The sequence below is a fragment of the Anoplopoma fimbria genome, chromosome 4 (assembly GCF_027596085.1).
Source record: "Anoplopoma fimbria isolate UVic2021 breed Golden Eagle Sablefish chromosome 4, Afim_UVic_2022, whole genome shotgun sequence".
NCBI lineage: Eukaryota > Metazoa > Chordata > Actinopteri > Perciformes > Anoplopomatidae > Anoplopoma > Anoplopoma fimbria.
The window spans coordinates 5,776,923-5,796,177 of NC_072452.1; the positions used below are offsets into that span (position 1 = coordinate 5,776,923).

The 19,255-nt window shown below is 42.2% G+C and overlaps 2 protein-coding genes across 2 annotated transcripts; both read right to left on the reverse strand.

The window, feature by feature from the left end:
* Positions 1–969: 969 nt before the first annotated feature.
* LOC129090258 (LON peptidase N-terminal domain and RING finger protein 3-like) lies at positions 970–8,567 on the reverse strand. The gene is made up of 12 exons (XM_054597836.1): positions 7,797–8,567; positions 5,414–5,532; positions 5,182–5,304; positions 4,763–4,882; positions 4,456–4,663; positions 4,263–4,341; positions 3,823–3,937; positions 3,263–3,384; positions 2,643–2,801; positions 2,360–2,522; positions 2,067–2,216; positions 970–1,413 (listed from the first exon to the last, which is right to left on the reverse strand). The coding sequence occupies exons 1-12, from the start codon at positions 8,491–8,493 to the stop codon at positions 1,255–1,257; spliced, it is 2,214 nt and encodes a 737-aa protein (XP_054453811.1). The 5' UTR covers positions 8,494–8,567; the 3' UTR covers positions 970–1,254.
* Positions 8,568–13,055: 4,488 nt separating this feature from the next.
* Positions 13,056–19,066, reverse strand: commd5 (COMM domain containing 5). The gene is made up of 7 exons (XM_054597720.1): positions 18,845–19,066; positions 18,240–18,400; positions 16,145–16,173; positions 15,977–16,027; positions 15,692–15,787; positions 15,373–15,448; positions 13,056–13,702 (listed from the first exon to the last, which is right to left on the reverse strand). Exons 1-7 carry the CDS (start codon positions 18,963–18,965, stop codon positions 13,601–13,603), a joined length of 636 nt encoding a protein of 211 aa, XP_054453695.1. The 5' UTR covers positions 18,966–19,066; the 3' UTR covers positions 13,056–13,600.
* Between the last annotated feature and the right edge of the window lie 189 nt (positions 19,067–19,255).

The window sequence follows — 19,255 nt, forward strand, 5'->3', positions numbered from 1 at the left end:
TTTAAATCAACATAGCTGGGATTGCAAGTGGCCAATAGAAATACTATGACGACTTGGGTCACCAGTGATCTGAGAAATGTTTGGTCTGGGAAGGAATCTGCCCTCAAATCCAGTTTACTGAGTTCATCCTGGGTAGTGTTTAGCAGCAGCCATGTTGGCGTTTTGATTTGGTATTTTTATTTTATTTAGTAATAACACCCTACAGTTGTCAAGGTATTATTCCGGCTGGTTAGGGGTCAAATGTTAAGTAAACTAAAAATAAGCCTTTGGAAAGTGAGCAGCTCAACATCTCTTTCTGTGCAATGTAAACAATGTCACTGCATGCATAAATAATGACAAAATAAATAATGGGGGGAAATAATCAGACAAATAAAAAAAATATGAATGGAACACAAGAACAACAGCCTTAAAGCACGCCAATGTAAAGGTTCAGTCAGTTATTATTCAGCTGCATGACGTGATGAGTGAGGAAGCAAGGAGGGAAGGAAGACTGAATAGCAGCCAATCAAAATGTAAAAGTTATATTAAAAGGTGGGCAGAATAGTAAACACATCTTCTGTAGATGTCGACACTTAGTAATGGGCACACCAATTGATCTTTCAGTTAGTTCACAATTTTTTCACTCATCAGTAGTGAGGCAAATTCATTGCTTGGTCTCTTGCAGAGCTTATATGTACTTTTAAAGACACAGAGAGTGGGGGACGTTGATTGGTTGAGTTAGCTGAAAGCTACGTTCAGACAGGCGGCTCAGCTTTTTGGAGTTAGTTAGTTTGCGTTTCAGAGGAAGACCATAAACTACCAAAAATGGAGGAAGGCCATAAAGGCAGCAGTGGAACCTGGACAAGTGGAGTCCCATCAGCACAACAGTTTGTTGTTGAACTCATGGACATGGAAAACATATACTTTTTTTAAGGGAAGATGAATCCGATTTACTTCCTGTCTGAACATAGCTGAAGTCTCCCCGGTTGGTTTTCTTGTTTTTTCACATCAACTATCCCTGTTGCTGTTTTTCTTTTCTTTTTCTTTCTTACTCTTTTGTCAAAAGTTTGCTGTTGATGCGTAGGTGAGTCCAGCAGCTTTCTGAATGGGACGTAGCTACAACGGGGGAAGGTGCAACGGGATCAACGTCTGTTCCTTTGTGCGTCAAAAAGGAAGAACAGCAGGTCAACTGCTGCTTGGGAGGAGGGTGTTTGTGTCTGTGAGTGTGTGCGCTGGAGGGGGGTTACTGCATTTTCCAGGTGTGGAGGGTTAACGTCACCGGTGCTTGCTGTGGGCCATGAAGAGCAGCACCTTGCGGATGCCGCTGAGGCGATCTTTCAGAGAGGTGAGGGCCAGGAACGGCAGCTGGGCTCGGCCTTCTAACGGAAGAACGGCGAGTAACCACCAACACCACGAGGGACCGTTAGGACTGTCCTGAAGGAGGAGGGCACACAGGTAGAGAGGTTAAGACACAATAAAGGAGAATATGAGGAAAATTCTACTTGGGTCTTATTGTGATAAATATAGCTATAAATATGATAAATATAGCTATGGGTCAGGCTGTTTTTCTGACTGTAATCATGTACATTTGTTTAGTAAAGTCCCTTTTCTTTGACCTGATCTGCCTCAGTGTCTGCAGCCTCTATTTCTTTCATGGGATATGGCCTTTTACCGCTTTTATTTTGTAATTCAATTCAATTCAATTTAATTTAATTCATTTTTTTAAATCATTCAGTTTGTTCCAATTGAATCAATTAGTTTTATTGTTTCATCTACTGTTTTATCAGTGTTTCAACATTACCTTAGTTTTCCTGCTTTTATTGTGCCTCAATGTGGGCTGTCTGTTGTCATATTATCTTGCTTTTGCTTTGCTTTGTCTGTCAAAAGTACTTCGTAAACTCTGTTTTCAAAGGTCCTGTATAAATAAAGTTTTTATCTTTATTATTATAAACCTCGTAAAATATGTTTTCAGCAGATGCTGCCTCACAAATCATATTCTTTTTTCAAAGAAACATCATCACATTTGAAAAGAAGGAGGAGTAATTAGATTTTTTAAAAGCGTGACTTTGTAAAGTGTGTGCGTGTACCTGTAGTTCAGAGTCTTTCTGAGGCATGGGTCCAAAGTGTCCCTCAATGCGTTCCTTTTGCTCTGGCTTCAAGGAGTTGACCCACACCAGGGCCTGGTCGTACACCGTGTCATGCAGAGTACGCAGCTCACGCTCTGCCAGACCCTCCTCCTGCACACACACACATAAACACACACAATCCTTTGAGTTATAACATCTAATGGTAATTATCTGACAAGCCATCACTTCTCCATCCCGCCATCCCTCTCCCGGCTACTCCTCATCTGTCCTCTCTCCCTCCTCCCCCCTCATACCTTAACGTCCTCCAGGTACTCGATATCGGCGGTGTTGTATCCGTCCCTCTCGCTGTGCTGAACCACTTTGAACCTCCGTCTGCCGATGGTGTCCACCACCGAGCGGCCGTCGGAGAAGAACTTGACATCGCGGATCTCCAGCAGGCAACCGTAGTCTGCAAACCTAGAGACGGGAGGAGGTAGAGGGCTCGTTATTACACTTCCTGGATGAATACTCAGACACTGGTGAATTAAAAACACACATAAAACCGCGACTAACGCGAGGCGCTGTCCCAGCACTTACCCTTTGACGTTGTCTGCCAGACACATGCCGAAGCTGTTGGTTCCCGTCTCCATGCATCGGCGGATCATCAGTCTGTAGCACGGCTCGAAGATATGGAGAGGGCACGGGACGGTGGGGAAGGCCATGGTGCACACGAATATAGGCACATTCTTGTTAAGACTGAGGATAGAAAACAATGCAGGAGCGTGTGTTTAATGCGCTGCACAGCAGAGTCATGCTACAAGGAAATGTGGTGTTCAGTTTTTTTAAAAGTGTAGAGAAATCCTTTAAATGTTCAGAAAACGGTCTACAATTCCACAAACATCTGCGCAAACATCTCCACCATAACTCCTAACTAACTTTAAGGCCAAATGCCCCTAAAAACAAAAAAAAAACACTTTATGCTGTGAAAGGGGATCAGTTTTGCTCCAGTTATATGTTGGAATTAGTTTCGGCCTCCAAGAAAGTGACACTTGATGCCTGAGTTGACGCATGCTAAGCGGTCAGTATGTCAGACGTGTGGTATCAACAGTAGGTCAGTGGGTCAAACAGCACTAGAGGTTGTGTCAGCGAGCTGAGTAGAGCATAAAGGACAGGTATATTATGATGGCTGAGAAGAGCAGAGGAGGACACAAACTTACTTAGAAAACTCGGCCATCTCCTCCTGGTGGATTTTCTGTCTCTCTATGAACTCCGAGGGAAGATACTTCGATATCAGGCTCTCCGTTAGTACTGTCTTACAGTACTGCCTCTGGACCAGGTACTAGGGAGAGATACAGACTGTATTAGAAATACGTTTATAGTGGCAGAAACATAGAAAGAGTTTCAATGTCCGCTCTATATTTTACCCCATAACATCCTCTCATTCTGTCGCTGATTCTGAATTGTGGGGTTATACCAATAAAATGTGCCGGATCTTGATTGGCCTTTCGATAGTGACCTTATGGAGTCATCGGGTATCGTCCATGACATGACCGATCCAAATTCCAATTCAATCGGTCATGTCAGGCCACCAACTCTGTTTTTAGTTACATAGCAATCCCTGGTGTCACGTTACTTTCCATAAAGAGGACCCCCCATGAGTTCCACAGTGAGGTAGGTTTTTAAATGTAGGGGGGATGCTTCCCCTGCATCCCCACTGGATTCAGTTCAGATCACGCTTAATGGCAACACGGTAAAACAGCGTAGGGTAGTGTCCTACCTCAGACAGCTCCTCTTTACAGAGCGGACACTTTGGGTTGTGGTCCAGACATCTCTCCAGACAGCGCAGACAGAAGGTGTGACCGCACGACGTCGCCACCGGCTCGTAGAAAAGTCTGGGTGGGGAACACACAGGAAACACAACACCTCAAAATCCTGGATGCAAAAGTGTGCTGCTGCAACGGGTGATTATTTTTAATTACACATTTATGTCCCAGTTATTTTCCATTTTAAGACTACAAATTGTCAAAAGAAAGAAGTAAAAACAAATATAAATTCTAGGTTGCCGACTGGCCGAGACAAAGACCCATTCAAAAGCTGCAGCTGCATATCACATGATTACATCGTCCGAGGCAGTTAAGCAAACGTTACGCAACTATTAAATGACGGCATGTGACTGTTGGTAAATATTTAGATCTGATGCTGTGAAGCAAACCTCACCTCATACAAAGAGAACACTCCAGATCTGTCGGGTCCAAGACGTCACCAGCTGCAGAACTCAGTGGATCTGGCCCCTCTGCTGGAGAGATCATCAAACACTCAATAAGACACATGTGCCGCTAGCGGAGAGTCAGTGGTCATGTGCTGCTCGGCTACGTGCATGAGTTTGCACGCAAACTACAAAAAAGCTCACCTGATTTGGCTCTCTTGTGATCATCTCTCCTCTCCTGTCCTCCTTCCTCCTCCGAGCTCCTCCGTTTCCTTTTGAGGAGGAAGCAGTGGTCCAGCCTTCTGACCGCCAGCTTCCCCTGACCTCTGACCTCATCCCCCTCTGTCCTCTTGGGTGTAAGAGGAGTTGGGGAAAGACTGGAGGCTGATGAGAACAGGCTGGGACTAAAGATCTGCGAGAGGGAGAAGGATAATGAAACGTCACGTCGGCTCAACGTCATGCTTCGACTTTTAAAAAAAGTGCTGACTGCGGGAGAAGCAGCATCTTTTACCTGATGTGGAGTGTTGATGCTGTTCTTGACGTGGTCTCTGAAAGACAAATGCGCGTTGGAGTAGTCCGAGATGTGTTCAGGGACCTGATCGGTAACCGGAGTCAGGAGATCAGAGAGGAGCTAAGAGAAGACGACACACAAGGATGAGATTATTTTACATGCTTTGAAAATATCACAATTCTAGGGGCTGCAACAAGTAATCAATTTGTTTTCAACTATTAAATCAATCAACTACTTTGAATATCGATACATTTGTTAAATTAAATTAAATTCAACATTTTATAGACCCAAGAAAATTAAATAATAATAATCGTGACAATACTGGACAAAACAACGTAGGAACTTTTGAGGGGTGACACGTGGAATAAATGACTGTGGGTCATCTGTGGTTGTCCACTACAACACTAATGTAGATTTACCCTGTGAGCCTCGGTCTTGGCCACTCTACAGTCCGGCTCTATGGACAGACAGACCAGGTACTCCCTCAGAGCCTCCTCGGTCCTGCCCAGCGACACCAGGGCCTGGGCCTTACGAACATGACCCTGCAGGAAGGAGGAAGAGGCATCACTTATCTAGCATCCGTGCATTTTAATAACATCAGCACATTATTACATATTGTATACATGTTAAGATACTGTTAGTCTGCCATACCTTGGACCATTGAGGCATGAGTCTGCAGGCCATCTCAGCGTCTCTCAGGGCCTTCTCATAGCGTCTCAGGCTGGAGAGGATCTGGGAGCGGTTACTGAACAGTATGTGGTCCATGGGTGCTGAGGAGGAGAGGAGGGACAGTCAGTTAGTTAGGTTGATAGTTAGAGTGTTGGTGTAACGTTGATTCCAAAAGTACTAAGTGATGTGTTGAACTTGCTTGTATTTGTCTGATCAACGGCAAAGAAAGTCAAAGATATTCAAATTTACAGTGATGTCAATTTACAGTGATGTCTTTGCTCAATATACTGAGGAAACTGTTTCACAACATACTGCAGATAAAATAAATAACAAAACACAGCAACCACTTGTTTATTTTCTTATTTCTGAAAAAGCTGAATTCACTGGTTATATAAAGGTTTTAGGTTAATCGAAAGAAGGAATGTTTCAAATGGAACACTTCCCCCCATATTACAAAACGCGTTATGCAAAAAAAAAAAAAAAAAAAAAAAAGTGCTGCCTTACAAAACTGTGCAGCACTATCAAGGTCACCCACATTCCAGGTTTCATAACTAGAATAATGTATGCAAATGTCGCAGCTACGACAGTGTCTGTTAATCTTAGTCCAGATCCAAAACTAAAACTACGTCTGAACCCTATAATATGTGATAAATGCATTGCACACACACACACACACACACGCACGCGCACGCGCACGCACACGCACACGCACACACACACACACACACACACATACACACGCACACACACACACCCAAGCAGCCCGGTACAAACGCTATGCATGCCACTGGACCTTGTTTAGGTGCAGAAAATATAGCGATAAATAGGGTAATGTACAAATTCTACATGTTAAACGAGTGCCGATAAATTCTTTAGTTAAGCAAGTGTTCCATTAGGTAATTCTGTGCCTTTAGTTAATAACGGAAAATGAGTCAGAGTGATGGGGCAACCTTTCTCCCACATCTCCTACAGGCCAAGCTCCTATCTTGGAAGCTGGTCCTTCCAAAATAGGACAGATATTTGATTTTTTTATCAATTAAATCACCTTTGCTTAACGTGCTGAATTACTTCAACATCCTGGAAACAACCCAGTGCAATCTGATTATATCACTGTGGGAGCTACCCAGCTCAACAACAGTCTGTATATGGTGTCTGAGCAGCTTCACTGCATCAGCTGGGAGATTCATGCTCCACTGGCGGGGACCCAGCAGAAAGAGATGATGGTGTAATTCAAACTGGTGCTTCTATCAGCAGTTTAGCTCATCGACAGGGATTCAGAGGATTTTTGGACTTACACAACCGGGGTATACAGTGACTGAGCTGCCGCAGCACCACATAGTGAGGTCAAATGAGATCAGGTCAAGTAGACTTCTGAGCCAGAGGAGGATCCATTTCAGTGGTTGACAAAGTGCCACAGGGTCTGACACACTCTGGCTGGATTTACTTCATCCAGCTTTGCATAATAATCACAGTGTTTTTCTGGGGACCCACTTTAAAAAAAAAACCATAACCATAAACCATCGCGACCAAATTAATAACAACCCACATCTATAGAAGGACATATGTGTGAATTTGCGTGTAAATTAACATTACTGAGCGTCTTTATTGCAATTTTCTCACCACCTTATACTATCTTGAATAGGTTAACCAGCCATTGTAAAGAGCTATATGTTTGAGAAATCCTAACTTTGTTTAATGCATATGTAATTAAACATATACACTTGAGAGAGTTAACAAACTATCATTCTTTACATTTCCAGAATTTGGGAATGACTTATATATATCATAACAATGTGATGAAGAAGTTCACAATGTGTGTGTAATGTGGCATAGGTACTCAATACCAGACTACATATCCTTATTAACAGGCTATTTAACTGCTACTAATCCCCCCTGTCTGTAGGCCACAGCTCACCTGTCTCACCTGTCTCACCTCTGGCTCAATGAAACCTCTGGCATGGCCGCGAGCACTGGAGACCCTAGTGGTGACCTGAGATAGTACCCTTGACCCAAATATGCAGGATACATTGTTTCTCGTTATACAATAAGAGGAGGAGGGAGGGGGGGGCCAGCGGGTTACGCGCTTACGCAATGTTTGGTCCGCGAGCCCAGCATACATAACCGTGTTATCCAACACATGGCAGCAAGCCGCTACAAAGTGTGTCACACAGTAACTAAGTCACATAACAGCGCTATATTGTTACTGTATCGCCTCATGACGAGATATTATGTAGCAATCACCTAAAAAGTAGACAAACAAATGTGAAAAGAATATCAAGTTAAAAGTAGGAATATGTGTTTTGTCCCGGTCACGTACGCAGGAGACGTCTGTCCGTGAAGCCAGCGTGTTATTTGGGTGTCCTACCTATCAGCACGGCCTGGTTGTATTTCTCCAGCGCTGCTTCCATCTTCCTCTCCGCGTACAGCCCGTTGCCCTCCCGCCTCAGCAGGCCGGCCCGGTGCAGGGTCGGGAACCACTTGGCCAGCAGGCTGCTGAGCACCACGTTGACCCGGTACGTCTGCAGGTCGGCGGCTCCGGAGCTGTCCCCGCACTCCTTACACACCACCGGCCGCTCCTTCTCCTTCCTCTCCCTCTCCAGACACTTCTTACAGAAGCAGTGTCCGCACGGCAGAGTCACGGGCTCGAACAGAAAGCTCAGACAGACCCGGCAGGAGAAGTCCTCGTACCCGGAGCCCGCGGCGCCGAGTCCCGGGCACCGAGCCGCCGCCGCCCCGTCCTCCTCCCCTCTCCTCTGGGTCCCGTTTAGACCGTCACCCCCCTCCTGCCTCCCGATACTCCCCGACAGGTACTCTATGAGCTTGCTCAGGTGAACCGGTCTCAGTCTCTCTGGCTCCGAGGCTTGTCGGTAAACATCGAAAGCTTCGGTGAATTTGCCCCCGAAGGCGAGCGCGTCAGCCCGCTTGACCATCAGCTCCTGCCGGCTCCCTGGATCTCCGTGCCCCGCCAGCTGGCACTCGTAGATGTCCGCAGCCAGGTCGAAGTTTTTTGACTGGAAAGCCTCCGCTGCGAGCTGCAGCATGCTCTCACTCTCTGTCCCCATCCCCGCTGAGCTGTCGGCAGTCTGTCCCCTCACCTATGCGGTGCGCACCTGGTTAAAACACCCGCTGCCGTGCATGTCTGCGTCTGCTGCTGGGAAGTCCTCTGACTATATTGCGCGGTCATGACCAGGTCCAGGAAGCACCCATGTAATTCTCAATGGAGCAGAGCAGGAGGGACAAAAAAAAAAAAAAAAAAAAATGTTACGTAAAAAGTTGTGTCATGTGATGCTGGTAAGCTGTTCTCATTGGACGGGTTAAGGGAAAGGGTTATAAAACACTCTGCCATGTAATAGAGCCGGTGTCGGGGGCCGGAGCCTGTCTGACCTGCATGCAGGAATTTGGTAAGCATTGGCGGGTCAATGTGGGAGCGCATGAGGGCAGGGGGGACACCAAATAATGGACTTTAGCTGTATCACATTTATAGAAGTTATCACAAGTAATTCTTCTTTTAAGAAAAATAATAATTCTACACAGATCTTCCCAAACATGGTGTATTGGTGTGTGGTGTCATTAAGTGGACATATGTGATCTGTCAGTCCTTTTGATTGTCATAAATAATAGTTTATGTGGTTTAGTTATACAACTGATCTGGTGCACAATAATTAACCCATGGGAGATCTCTTTCAGGGGCATTCCCTCTCTTGCGTATGTGTATATAATTATACAGGGGGAAAAAAGCAAATATGTAACCTGCTACAGGTTGCTGGAGTTACCTGTTATGTGACTGCTTCACCTGTCATGTAACAAGGTAAAGCAGTTATGTGACAGTCAAAATTGCTTTACATATTTTTTTTCGTCATTTAATCATTTATTCTTTTATAGATCAAGTAAAATTCCATATATTTAGAAAATATATACTAACTGTTATTGCACACAGGCAGCAGTTTGAGTACAATGTAGAGATGGTTCTTACACAAACTGTACATCTGAGGAGGGATCATTTCATTACATATACTAACAGAAGAGCATGTCATCCCTTGTCACTGCCCCTCAGATCAATTTCCTGAATGACAGACAAGGTAAGGCAACAAATCCTGGCGAGATATTAACCAATCAAACTGGGTTTGATCACTGTGACAGGCAGCAATCTCTCAGCACTTTGATGCTCTGGTCATTGTCCTCAGTTGGTGTTGCATAAATGTTTTATAATGACAAAAAGTGACATCTTACAAAACACATTGAGTGAGAATTTGAAAAAAACGTCAATGGTTGCGTTATAATGTTATATTGTATGCATACAAATAAATAAAAAGTATAATGATTTAAAACTGGTTCCTGTTAAGAGCAAATTGTGGCATGGCACTTGTAGCATTATTATTTAAATCCTCAGTTAAAGCAAGACGATGGGACTATTAAAGGACATATTCTTCATCTTGCAAGTTGAATTCATAAGCAACTAGAGTCGAGCACTTAGTAGAGTTCAGATCTCTGCCAGGTGTGTCTGCAATGACCAATGTTGCATTGTGTGATTGAATGAATAGACCCCCCCGTCTAGGCACCAATGTGCTGTAAGGTGTTATAAAGCACACTTATACGTTGTATAAGACACGTCATAACATTTTCACCAAACACTCAAACTGTGGGCCCAGAGTAGCGGCTGGGGGTCGGCGATGCACTCAGCTGTGTCATCTTTAGCGGCCCCTAACGGCCAGGTGCAGGTTAACAGCAGTGAGTGAGCAATAAGCAGGCAGTCAATGGCAGTAAAAAAAAAATTGAAAATGAAAGGTGTGTTGAGGAAGTCTGAGTCACCGCAAAAAAAAAAAGGTTCTTGAGCATGCAGCCATATCCAAGCACCCAAAATATTATGCAGGTCACTGCCCATGATCCTCCTGGCAGAGATTAAAATAATACTGATAAAATATACCCTTTTTTTCAATACAATAAACTCTGGTGTTTTGCTGCTCCGGACTGAACTGATATTGCTGTGTAACTGACATTACTGTTACTGTTATGCTATATTTTTTAGCATTTTTCATCATCCTGAAATAGTGACTTTTGTCCACAGTGGCTGGTGTTCAGCCAGTTACATAGACTCACTATAACACCAGAAGTGGGTTAAGGTCAGAGTTTAATGACTCTGGTTACAGGATTGTCCTCCGAATTGATCTGATACCAGACCACATGGTATTATTAGCACAACCTGAAGTAGCATATCCTGCAGCCTCAAAATAAAACCTGTTTGCTGTGTGTGTGTGTGTGTGTGTGTGTGTGTGTGTGTGTGTGTGTGTGTGTGTGTGTGTGTGTGTGTGTGTGTGTGTGTGTGTGTGTGTGTGTGTGAGTGTGGAGATTAGAGGCTGGTCAGTCGTTCAGTGTCCATGTCAGTAGTAGCAGTGCTGGAAATTTAGGTCGGCCGGTCTAGCCCGTGAACTCAATCCCACGCACAGACACAAATGCTGACTTACATGCACACTGCAGCAGACGGAGACAGACTGACACACATGCAAAAACAGCCGGACTGACATATATATGCAAATGGGGACAATCACGAGTATTACGCAAGCACGGCAACACACACGCAAAAAGCACAGATCGTTGTGTCCCTCTACACCTTGAAATGTCCTTGTGTGTGTGTGTGTGTGTGTGTGTGTGTGTGTGTGTGTGTGTGTGTGTGTGTGTGTGTGTGTGTGTGTGTGTGTGTGTGTGTGTGTGTGTGTGTGTGTGTGTGCGTGCGTGTGTGTATATCTAAATAGGCCAACAATGCAATCTAGACAGGTCTTGGTAGCACAGACTGTCTGGACATTTTATACTAGGCTGAGAGAGACCAGCAGTTTTTTTCTCCCACTATTATACAAGAGAGAGTGATTCATGTGATCGATAGGAAGCATGCACTTGTGCTTGTCTAAAACACCAGAGATATTTCATACTTTTTTCTTATTGAAATAATGTTATTACAAACAGGATAAAGAGGCATGAAAGAAACAAGTTTGCATATGACAAGGGAATTAAATCTGTTTTAGCTTCTGGTTGTGCCATTGGATATGACATGTTTGCCACTATATGGAGCAGATTTGTTCTTTAATGGTTGTCTGAACAAGTAGATTTATGTAGGTTTCTTTTTGGTCGAGCGAGACAGGAACAGATCTGTCATTTATAAAAGTAAAGAACAGATATTTTGTGTAAGATATAGCCTTTTTTTTATCTGTATGGTCATAACGGAAGGATGGAGAATTATAGAAGCTGTCTTATAACAGTGATGAATGATATTATCACTAAAGAACTCAAAGTGTCTGCAACTTTTACATCAAAATCCTACACAGACTACTCTTGTGTTTTCTTTTAAATGTTTAATCCAAACAATTTAAAGATTTTAAATACTAAATAAATAGTTATTGTTTTTACATTTTCTATTACTGTATACTTCCTGCTTTTAAAGACTATGTAGTGCTTTGTGAATAATAACGAATGCCTAGGCAACTGATTTTTAATTATACTACTATTTTATAATAAATATGAATATATGTTTTTGATTAAGACAGTACTAGCCTCTAAGACTTTACCTCCTGAAGGACCTAAAGCTTGCTGCTGACACAGAGCTACTGGGAGGCTCAACAGGGGAAAGTTAAATCCCATCATTCTTAGTGTGTGGTCTCATTAAGGGGACATCTGTGTTGTTCTATTTCAGGATACCGGTATGCTAATATTTGAAGATCAGTGGTAAACACAAAGCCGAGTTGAGGCTGATATGATGTCATTAGTTTTGCAGCTGTTTGGTCATCATCTTAACTATTAAAATGTAAAAAAAAAAAGTAATCAACAATGTTATCGCAATGCATCATCCTTAAGGGAACATGAGTGTGTGTAACAACTTTTATCACCAGCCAGCCAATATTTTTGGATTGGACATTTCCCCAAAAAACAAAAATGTCAACACTCTTGTAGTACTAGATAGAAAGTCTGGGGATCATCAGAGTCAATAGGATTCATACTCTGGGGAGCATGAATCGTACAGCTGTTGAGATATTTCAGTCTGGACCAAACTAGTGGACCAGCAGACATCATCTAGAGTAAAACTGCTAGCATGGCTCAGTGCTGCTTCAACTCTTTCACACTCTCCTTTAAGACAATACCAGAGGTTGACAAACCATCGATCAGACGATAGTCATGGAGATTTAAGTGTTCTATAAATGGGAAAATTTGGAGAGCAACTCTTCCAAGTGTTGAGAAGAATTTCTATATGGCAGTGCTGATTTAACTCTTGGGTGTGGGCTTTACAAAACACACCCGTTCTGTTTCAGTTAATTCAATTACACAATAAAGCACATAAGCCTTGAATCACCGTATTATTAAAGACTTTGTTGAATAAGAGCTTTTGAAACAGCTTCGTTGTAAGACTTGTCAGCTATTTATCGCTTCTGTTGAGGCTACTACTTGATGGTGTTGTGTAGGTGAAAAGTGTTGAATGAATGAATTGTTACCACTGTTAAAATCGGAACAAATTAGTATTTGCTAAACAGGAATCGGCAGATTTTATTAGATAAATGTGGTTCAAAAGGTAAAACATCTTGATGCCATTACGGCAAACATACAAAATAACAGAAAATCCACCATTGTTATTTTTTTTACAACAATGCTTACAACCAAAAAGACAAGTAAACATTTTTGTTCTGTCAGTGGTTTGACATACATGTATAAAAAACATGAGTAGAAAAAGGTTTATTCATTGAATTGTGAATGCTCATGTTTCAGAAGCATCGGGACAAAATGTTCAGACCAGACCGCATGACACCAGTTAGAGTGGCTACTGAGTAAGAGAGAGTCTGAGTGCTCAATTGACTGCATTTGTATTTTGGCACAATTCAGAGGCTTTGCAGCCGTCTCAACTCTCACAACAACCTCGGAATCTAATAATGCTAACATGTACAGTTTACTACAAGGCAAGAAAAAGAAAGTTCTGTCTATTTTGATAGATTTCTTTTTAAATAAAGACTGTGAGTCCTTGTCATTTTGTCTTCAGTTTGGTACTCCTGTGGTGCTGCCAGCTGGATAACCATTCTCATCATTTTGCACTCTGTCAGCAGTTAAGATCGTCGGATGCCAAACACCATGAAATCAGAACACCGTGACAGGCAGATTAAAATAACAGATTAATGAACAGGCCACCGTGGTAAATCAGTCTTGGATTTTGAGAATGTTCCTCTTCTCTAGATCGTTCATCTCTTTGAGAATCAGAGCCACGTTGTACCGGAGCTCCTGGAATTTAGACACAGGCACCTGAACGAGAAAACAACAATTCACTGACCACGGAACATGAAAAAAGGGAATGATGCTATAATAATAAATCAAAAAAAATTCTGAACCAAAACAAACAATTTATGAACACTCACTGTTTTTGATACGATTTATTTTATTCTATTCCATTATATATATATAAATATATAAATATATAACAGTATACGTCTTGACCGTTTGGTAAAGGCCTATTCTTTTAAAAAAACTGTGGGTTTTGTTACAAAATCAACATTGATAGCTGTTATGTTTCCCCCAACATTAAAGGGTTATCAAAAAGGCCAAAATGCTCACTGAAAGGGTTCTTGAAAGTCTAACAGGCCTTGTATTTCACATTAAACAAGTCTTGCCTGCTTTGACCTCTGACCTCCCTACATAATGAAAGTGGGCCAATCCCAAAACAATGTATTCTAAACCAACACATAATTTCTATGCCTCTTATTCCTGTATAAAAGACTCAAGCTGACAGTGAGTCATCAACCCCTTTGTAACTGTACTAAAAAAGATACATCTGCTGATCAAGAAGAGAGATTACGGCAGCAGACTCTGGATCAGATCCTGAGAAACACAAATAAGGTAGAGATAAGGTCCATCCATCAATAGAATCTGCAAACCGGATGCTGCTGCTGCTAATCTTCTAATTCTGCTGTAATCTGATCACATAACTGCTACAAGTCCCCCCCCCCCCTGCTTCGGTCCACGTTAGTAGCCTACTTTGAAGGCTGCATCTATCCTGAAATCATCAGGCAGGTATGTATGGAGTATGGCGCCCCCTGTTGAGCAATGCACCTCACTTACTTGTTGAAGATTTGATCCATTTTGCTGTTGAGTTTCTCTTTGTATTTTTTTATAACTAATTATTTATAATGGGCACATTTGTATGTTTATAACACAAGTAATGTCATTCGGACATTATAATGCTTGTTTCTGGGATGTGAGGCAGAAAGGTTGCTTCTGTCGGCACAATGAAACTACAATACTCTGTCGGATTGGATCTGTTCTAATGTCATTTAAACTAATGAGTCTGTAAGAACAGAGAGTAACACAGTCAGAGGTTCTATAATATCTGTTTAGCTTTGTAATGGGTGTTGTATAAATGTTGAACCAGGCTGTTACTGCATACACAAATAGACTTTACCGTCGCAGTGTATCAGAAATAGTTTATAGGTTAGGCTGTAGTTAATAAATATTACCTTGATTATTCGCCCGTGATCCTGTTGTGTAACAACTAAAAACAGACCTACATTAGCCCTCTGGCTAACAACCAACTTCTTTGTTACAACAGGCTGGAGCTAAGCTGAAAAAAACCCACTACGGTGCAGAACTAACACTAGCAATGTGGACAAAATGACCGTCCATGGGAAGACAAACCTTTCATACTAGACCAAGAGACCTTTGTAATGCACGCTGACTGTACTGTGTCTGATATCTAGATATATTGTAGAAGATTTAAGAATTGCCCAACACCTGGGTGAGTTCTCTCTTTCAACAACCACTAGAGTCAATGTTTCTTTAATGAATCTAGGCATATTGGTCTATACACCTTCAGTATTACTACAATTAGACTAAGTAGGTTCTGGAACACAGACATTCAGAGTGAAAACAGGTTATTAAACTAGCCAGTATCATCATGAACCAATCAATTGTTTGTGTACCTCAAAGCGTTGAAAGCTCCCATCTGATAGTTTCATCTGCATCAGAACAGAAGGCTGCAGGGCCCTGGCTAAAGAGCTGTGGAGACGGAGGAGACAAATTTCATTTTTCAAGAATTGTTTCCGTAATGTACGCATCTGTCTGTTAAACCACGTTGACAATTAATGCTAAGACCAACTACTCACTTCGTCTTGTATTCATTACGAACAAAGTAGAAACATAAAAAACACCTCACACTCTGTAAGATTTTGTTTTTCCCCAGGAAAGACCTACCACAAAACAAACAACAAGTAGAAAAGCTTCTCTCAGTTGATACATTACCTTGTGGAAATAGCGACGTCCACCCTCCATTTAAAGTCTTCTACCTTGGGAAGGTGTGGGTCATTCCGGGAGGTCGCTGCATCTAGAGCTGCACGCCTGCAAAGACAGGGGTCACACAGCAATGATTTCTCTATGAATGGCATCAAAATATTTTGACTCCAGCCCTCTGGTGATGAAAACCAACACAACTCTAACCAAACGAGCTCTGTTAGCTTCATGAGGAGACACAAAACTAGAGACTTAATGTATGAAAGTCTAAATTAAGAGGCTGTAAATTCAACACACCTGTTGCCAAAAACCACACTGGAGAAATCTGTGATAAAGTCTTCAGGTATCCTAACAGACAAAACAGACAACAGCGAATTCAGCATTTGAGGTTAAAATTGTGCTGCGTATAAGCACAAGTGATAGTGAATCAAAACATTAAGGTTGTGGTTGATCGACGAGCCTTACCTTAGTTCTCTAAGATCTTCTCTGAAGGCCTAAACATGGACACAAACACAACGTTAATTATTATCTTAGACAAGATTTAAAATGTTTATATCTTAAAATGTGTATATCCAAGCTAATTATTACATTAGAATGTTTTGCCCTAGATACCCACACAGGTGTGTTGTGTGGAATCCATCATTACTTGTATTATTTACACCGGTGCTTTTTTCTTTTTCCTGTGCAAGTAATACAGTGGGTACGGAAAGTATTCAGACCCCTTTAAATTTTTCACCCTTTGTTTCATTGCAGCCATTTGCTAAAATCGAAAAAGTTCATTTTTTTTTCGCATTAATGTACACTCAGCAACCCATCTTGACAGAAAAAACCAGAAATGTAGAAATTTTTGCAAATTTATTAAAAAAGAAAAACTGAAATATCACATGGTCATAAGTATTCAGACCCTTTGCTCAGTATTGAGTAGAAGCACCCTTTTGAGCTAGTACAGCCATGAGTCTTCTTGGGAATGATGCAACAAGTTTCTCACACCTGGATTTGGGGATCCTCTGCCATTCTTCCTTGCAGATCCTCTCCAGTTCTGTCAGGTTGGATGGTGAACGTTGGTGGACAGCCATTTTCAGGTCTCTCCAGAGATGCTCAATTGGGTTTAGGTCAGGGCTCTGGCTGGGCCAGTCAAGAATGGTCACAGACTTGTTCCGAAGCCACTCCTTTGTTATTTTAGCTGTGTGCTTCGGGTCATTGTCTTGTTGGAAGGTGAACCTTCGGCCCAGTCTGAGGTCCTGAGCACTCTGGAGGAGGTTTTCTTCCAGGATATCTCTGTACTTGGCCGCATTCATCTTTCCTTCAATTGCAACCAGTCGTCCTGTCCCTGCAGCTGAAAAACACCCCCATAGCATGATGCTGCCACCACCATGTTTCACTGTTGGGATTGTATTGGGCAGGTGACTGGTTTTCTCCACACATACCGCTTAGAATTAACGCCAAAAAGTTCAATCTTGGTCTCATCAGACCAGAGAATCTTATTTCTCATAGTTTGGGAGTCCTCCATGTGTTTTTTGGCAAACTCTATGCGGGCTTTCATATGTCTTGCACTGAGGAGAGGCTTCCGTTAGGCCACTCTGCCATAAAGCCCCGACTGGTGGAGGGCTGCAGTGATAGTTGACTTTGTGGAACTTTCTCCCATCTCCCTACTGCATCTCTGGAGCTCAGCCACAGTGATCTTTGGGTTCTTCTTTACCTCTCTCACCAAGGCTCTTCTCCCACGATTGCTCAGTTTGGCTGGACGGCCAGGTCTAGGAAGAGTTCTGGTCATCCCATACTTCTTCCATTTAAGGATTATGGAGGCCACTGTGCTCTTAGGAACCTTGAGTGCTGCAGAAATTCTTTTGTAACCTTGGCCAGATCTGTGCCTTGCCACAATTCTGTCTCTGAGCTCCTTGGGCAGTTCCTTCGACCTCATGATTCTCATTTGTTCTGACATGCACTGTGAGCTGTAAGGTCTTATATAGACAGGTGTGTGCCTTTCCTAATCAAGTCCAATCAGTTTAATTAAACACAGCTGGACTCCAATGAAGGAGTAGAACCATCTCAAGGAGGATCAGAAGAAATGGACAGCATGTGAGTTAAATATGAGTGTCACAGCAAAGGGTCTGAATACTTATGACCATGTGATATTTCAGTTTTTCTTTTTTTTTAAAAATTTCTAAAGATGGGTGCTGAATCGATTTTAGCAAATGGCTGCAATGAAACAAAGAGTGAAAAATTAGGGGTCCCACTGTATGTCTTCAGTGAGAAAGGCCTATATGTCAGCCCAAACATACTCAATAAGAATTAATATGGAGCATGGAATTAAAACACGTCACATGTCTTGTAAGAGCATAGAAGGACATGTGAAACTACTAACATTAATTATTGCTTTTCTTTTTCATTTTGGCGTGTTAGTAAGCCACGACAGTAAGGGAAGCGAGATCAAATACCAGGATCATGAAACTGATACACCTTAATCCAATGTTATAGTATTTCCTGTGTCTTTTCCTGCTATGACATGTCATCTGTGGAAAAAGGGTGTTTTCATCTCCAGAGTCTGACACCAGCTCACCTCCTGTTTCAGTGATGATGTGGGGATGCGGATGGCCTCAGACAGCACTCTGTACATCCCAGCCACGATGTGGCCGAGCCTCTCCTGGGGGATGGGGCTGCTCTCCGCTATGGACTTCATCACCTCCCTGCAGTCCTTCCCCTCCAGGGCGCTGACCACAGCTGGACAGACATGAATCCACAGGCACATCTGGCTCACTTAGTTAACGGCTTCAACCGCTAGTGCTGCTCTTGTTCAGAGTCTCGGAGCGTACACATTGTGACCCATGTCAAACAATACAAATACACTGTGCAATTATAGTTATAATAGTCTGTCTGTATATATAATATTTCAGTTATTGTGGATTATTTACTGTTTTTATTGCTTATTTATAATACTTGTTTTTTATCTTGTTTTTCTTTTACTATTTACTCTTGTTTGCACTATAACCTATGCTGCTGTAATCCTGTAAATAATAATAATAAAGTATTATCTTATCTTATCTTATCTGAGGCCTTTGAAATGACACTAATATTACTAAAGAACTATTTAATGTATGAGCTACAACCATTTAAACCTGTTTTAAAGAGACACTAACATGTAACTATACCATCTCAGTAATTTACCTTTCAGTGTTGTTCTGAACATCTCTTGGTCAACATCCTTCAGGTTTTTCGACAGGGACTCGATTTCTGCTGGTATCCTTCCTCCCAGAAAGCTGGAGTCCTTTGTGTGGCTCGAGGACATGACTAACCATGTACAACGTGTCTAATGTTGAGCGAACAAGTACCAGAATAACAAATAAAGTGTGTTTACGGGATAGCTTCCGCCTTCACGTCACATGACGTTGTGCTTCCGCCTTCACGTCACATGACGTTTTTTTTTACTTTTCTTACTTATTTACTTATTTAAAATACTTGTTTGTATTTTATACTACGTACCTTGTTTGCACATTATCTCTGCTGCTGTAATCCTGCAAATCCCCTCCGCTGCAGGACTAATAAAGGATTGTTTTATTTTATCTTATCTTATTTGGT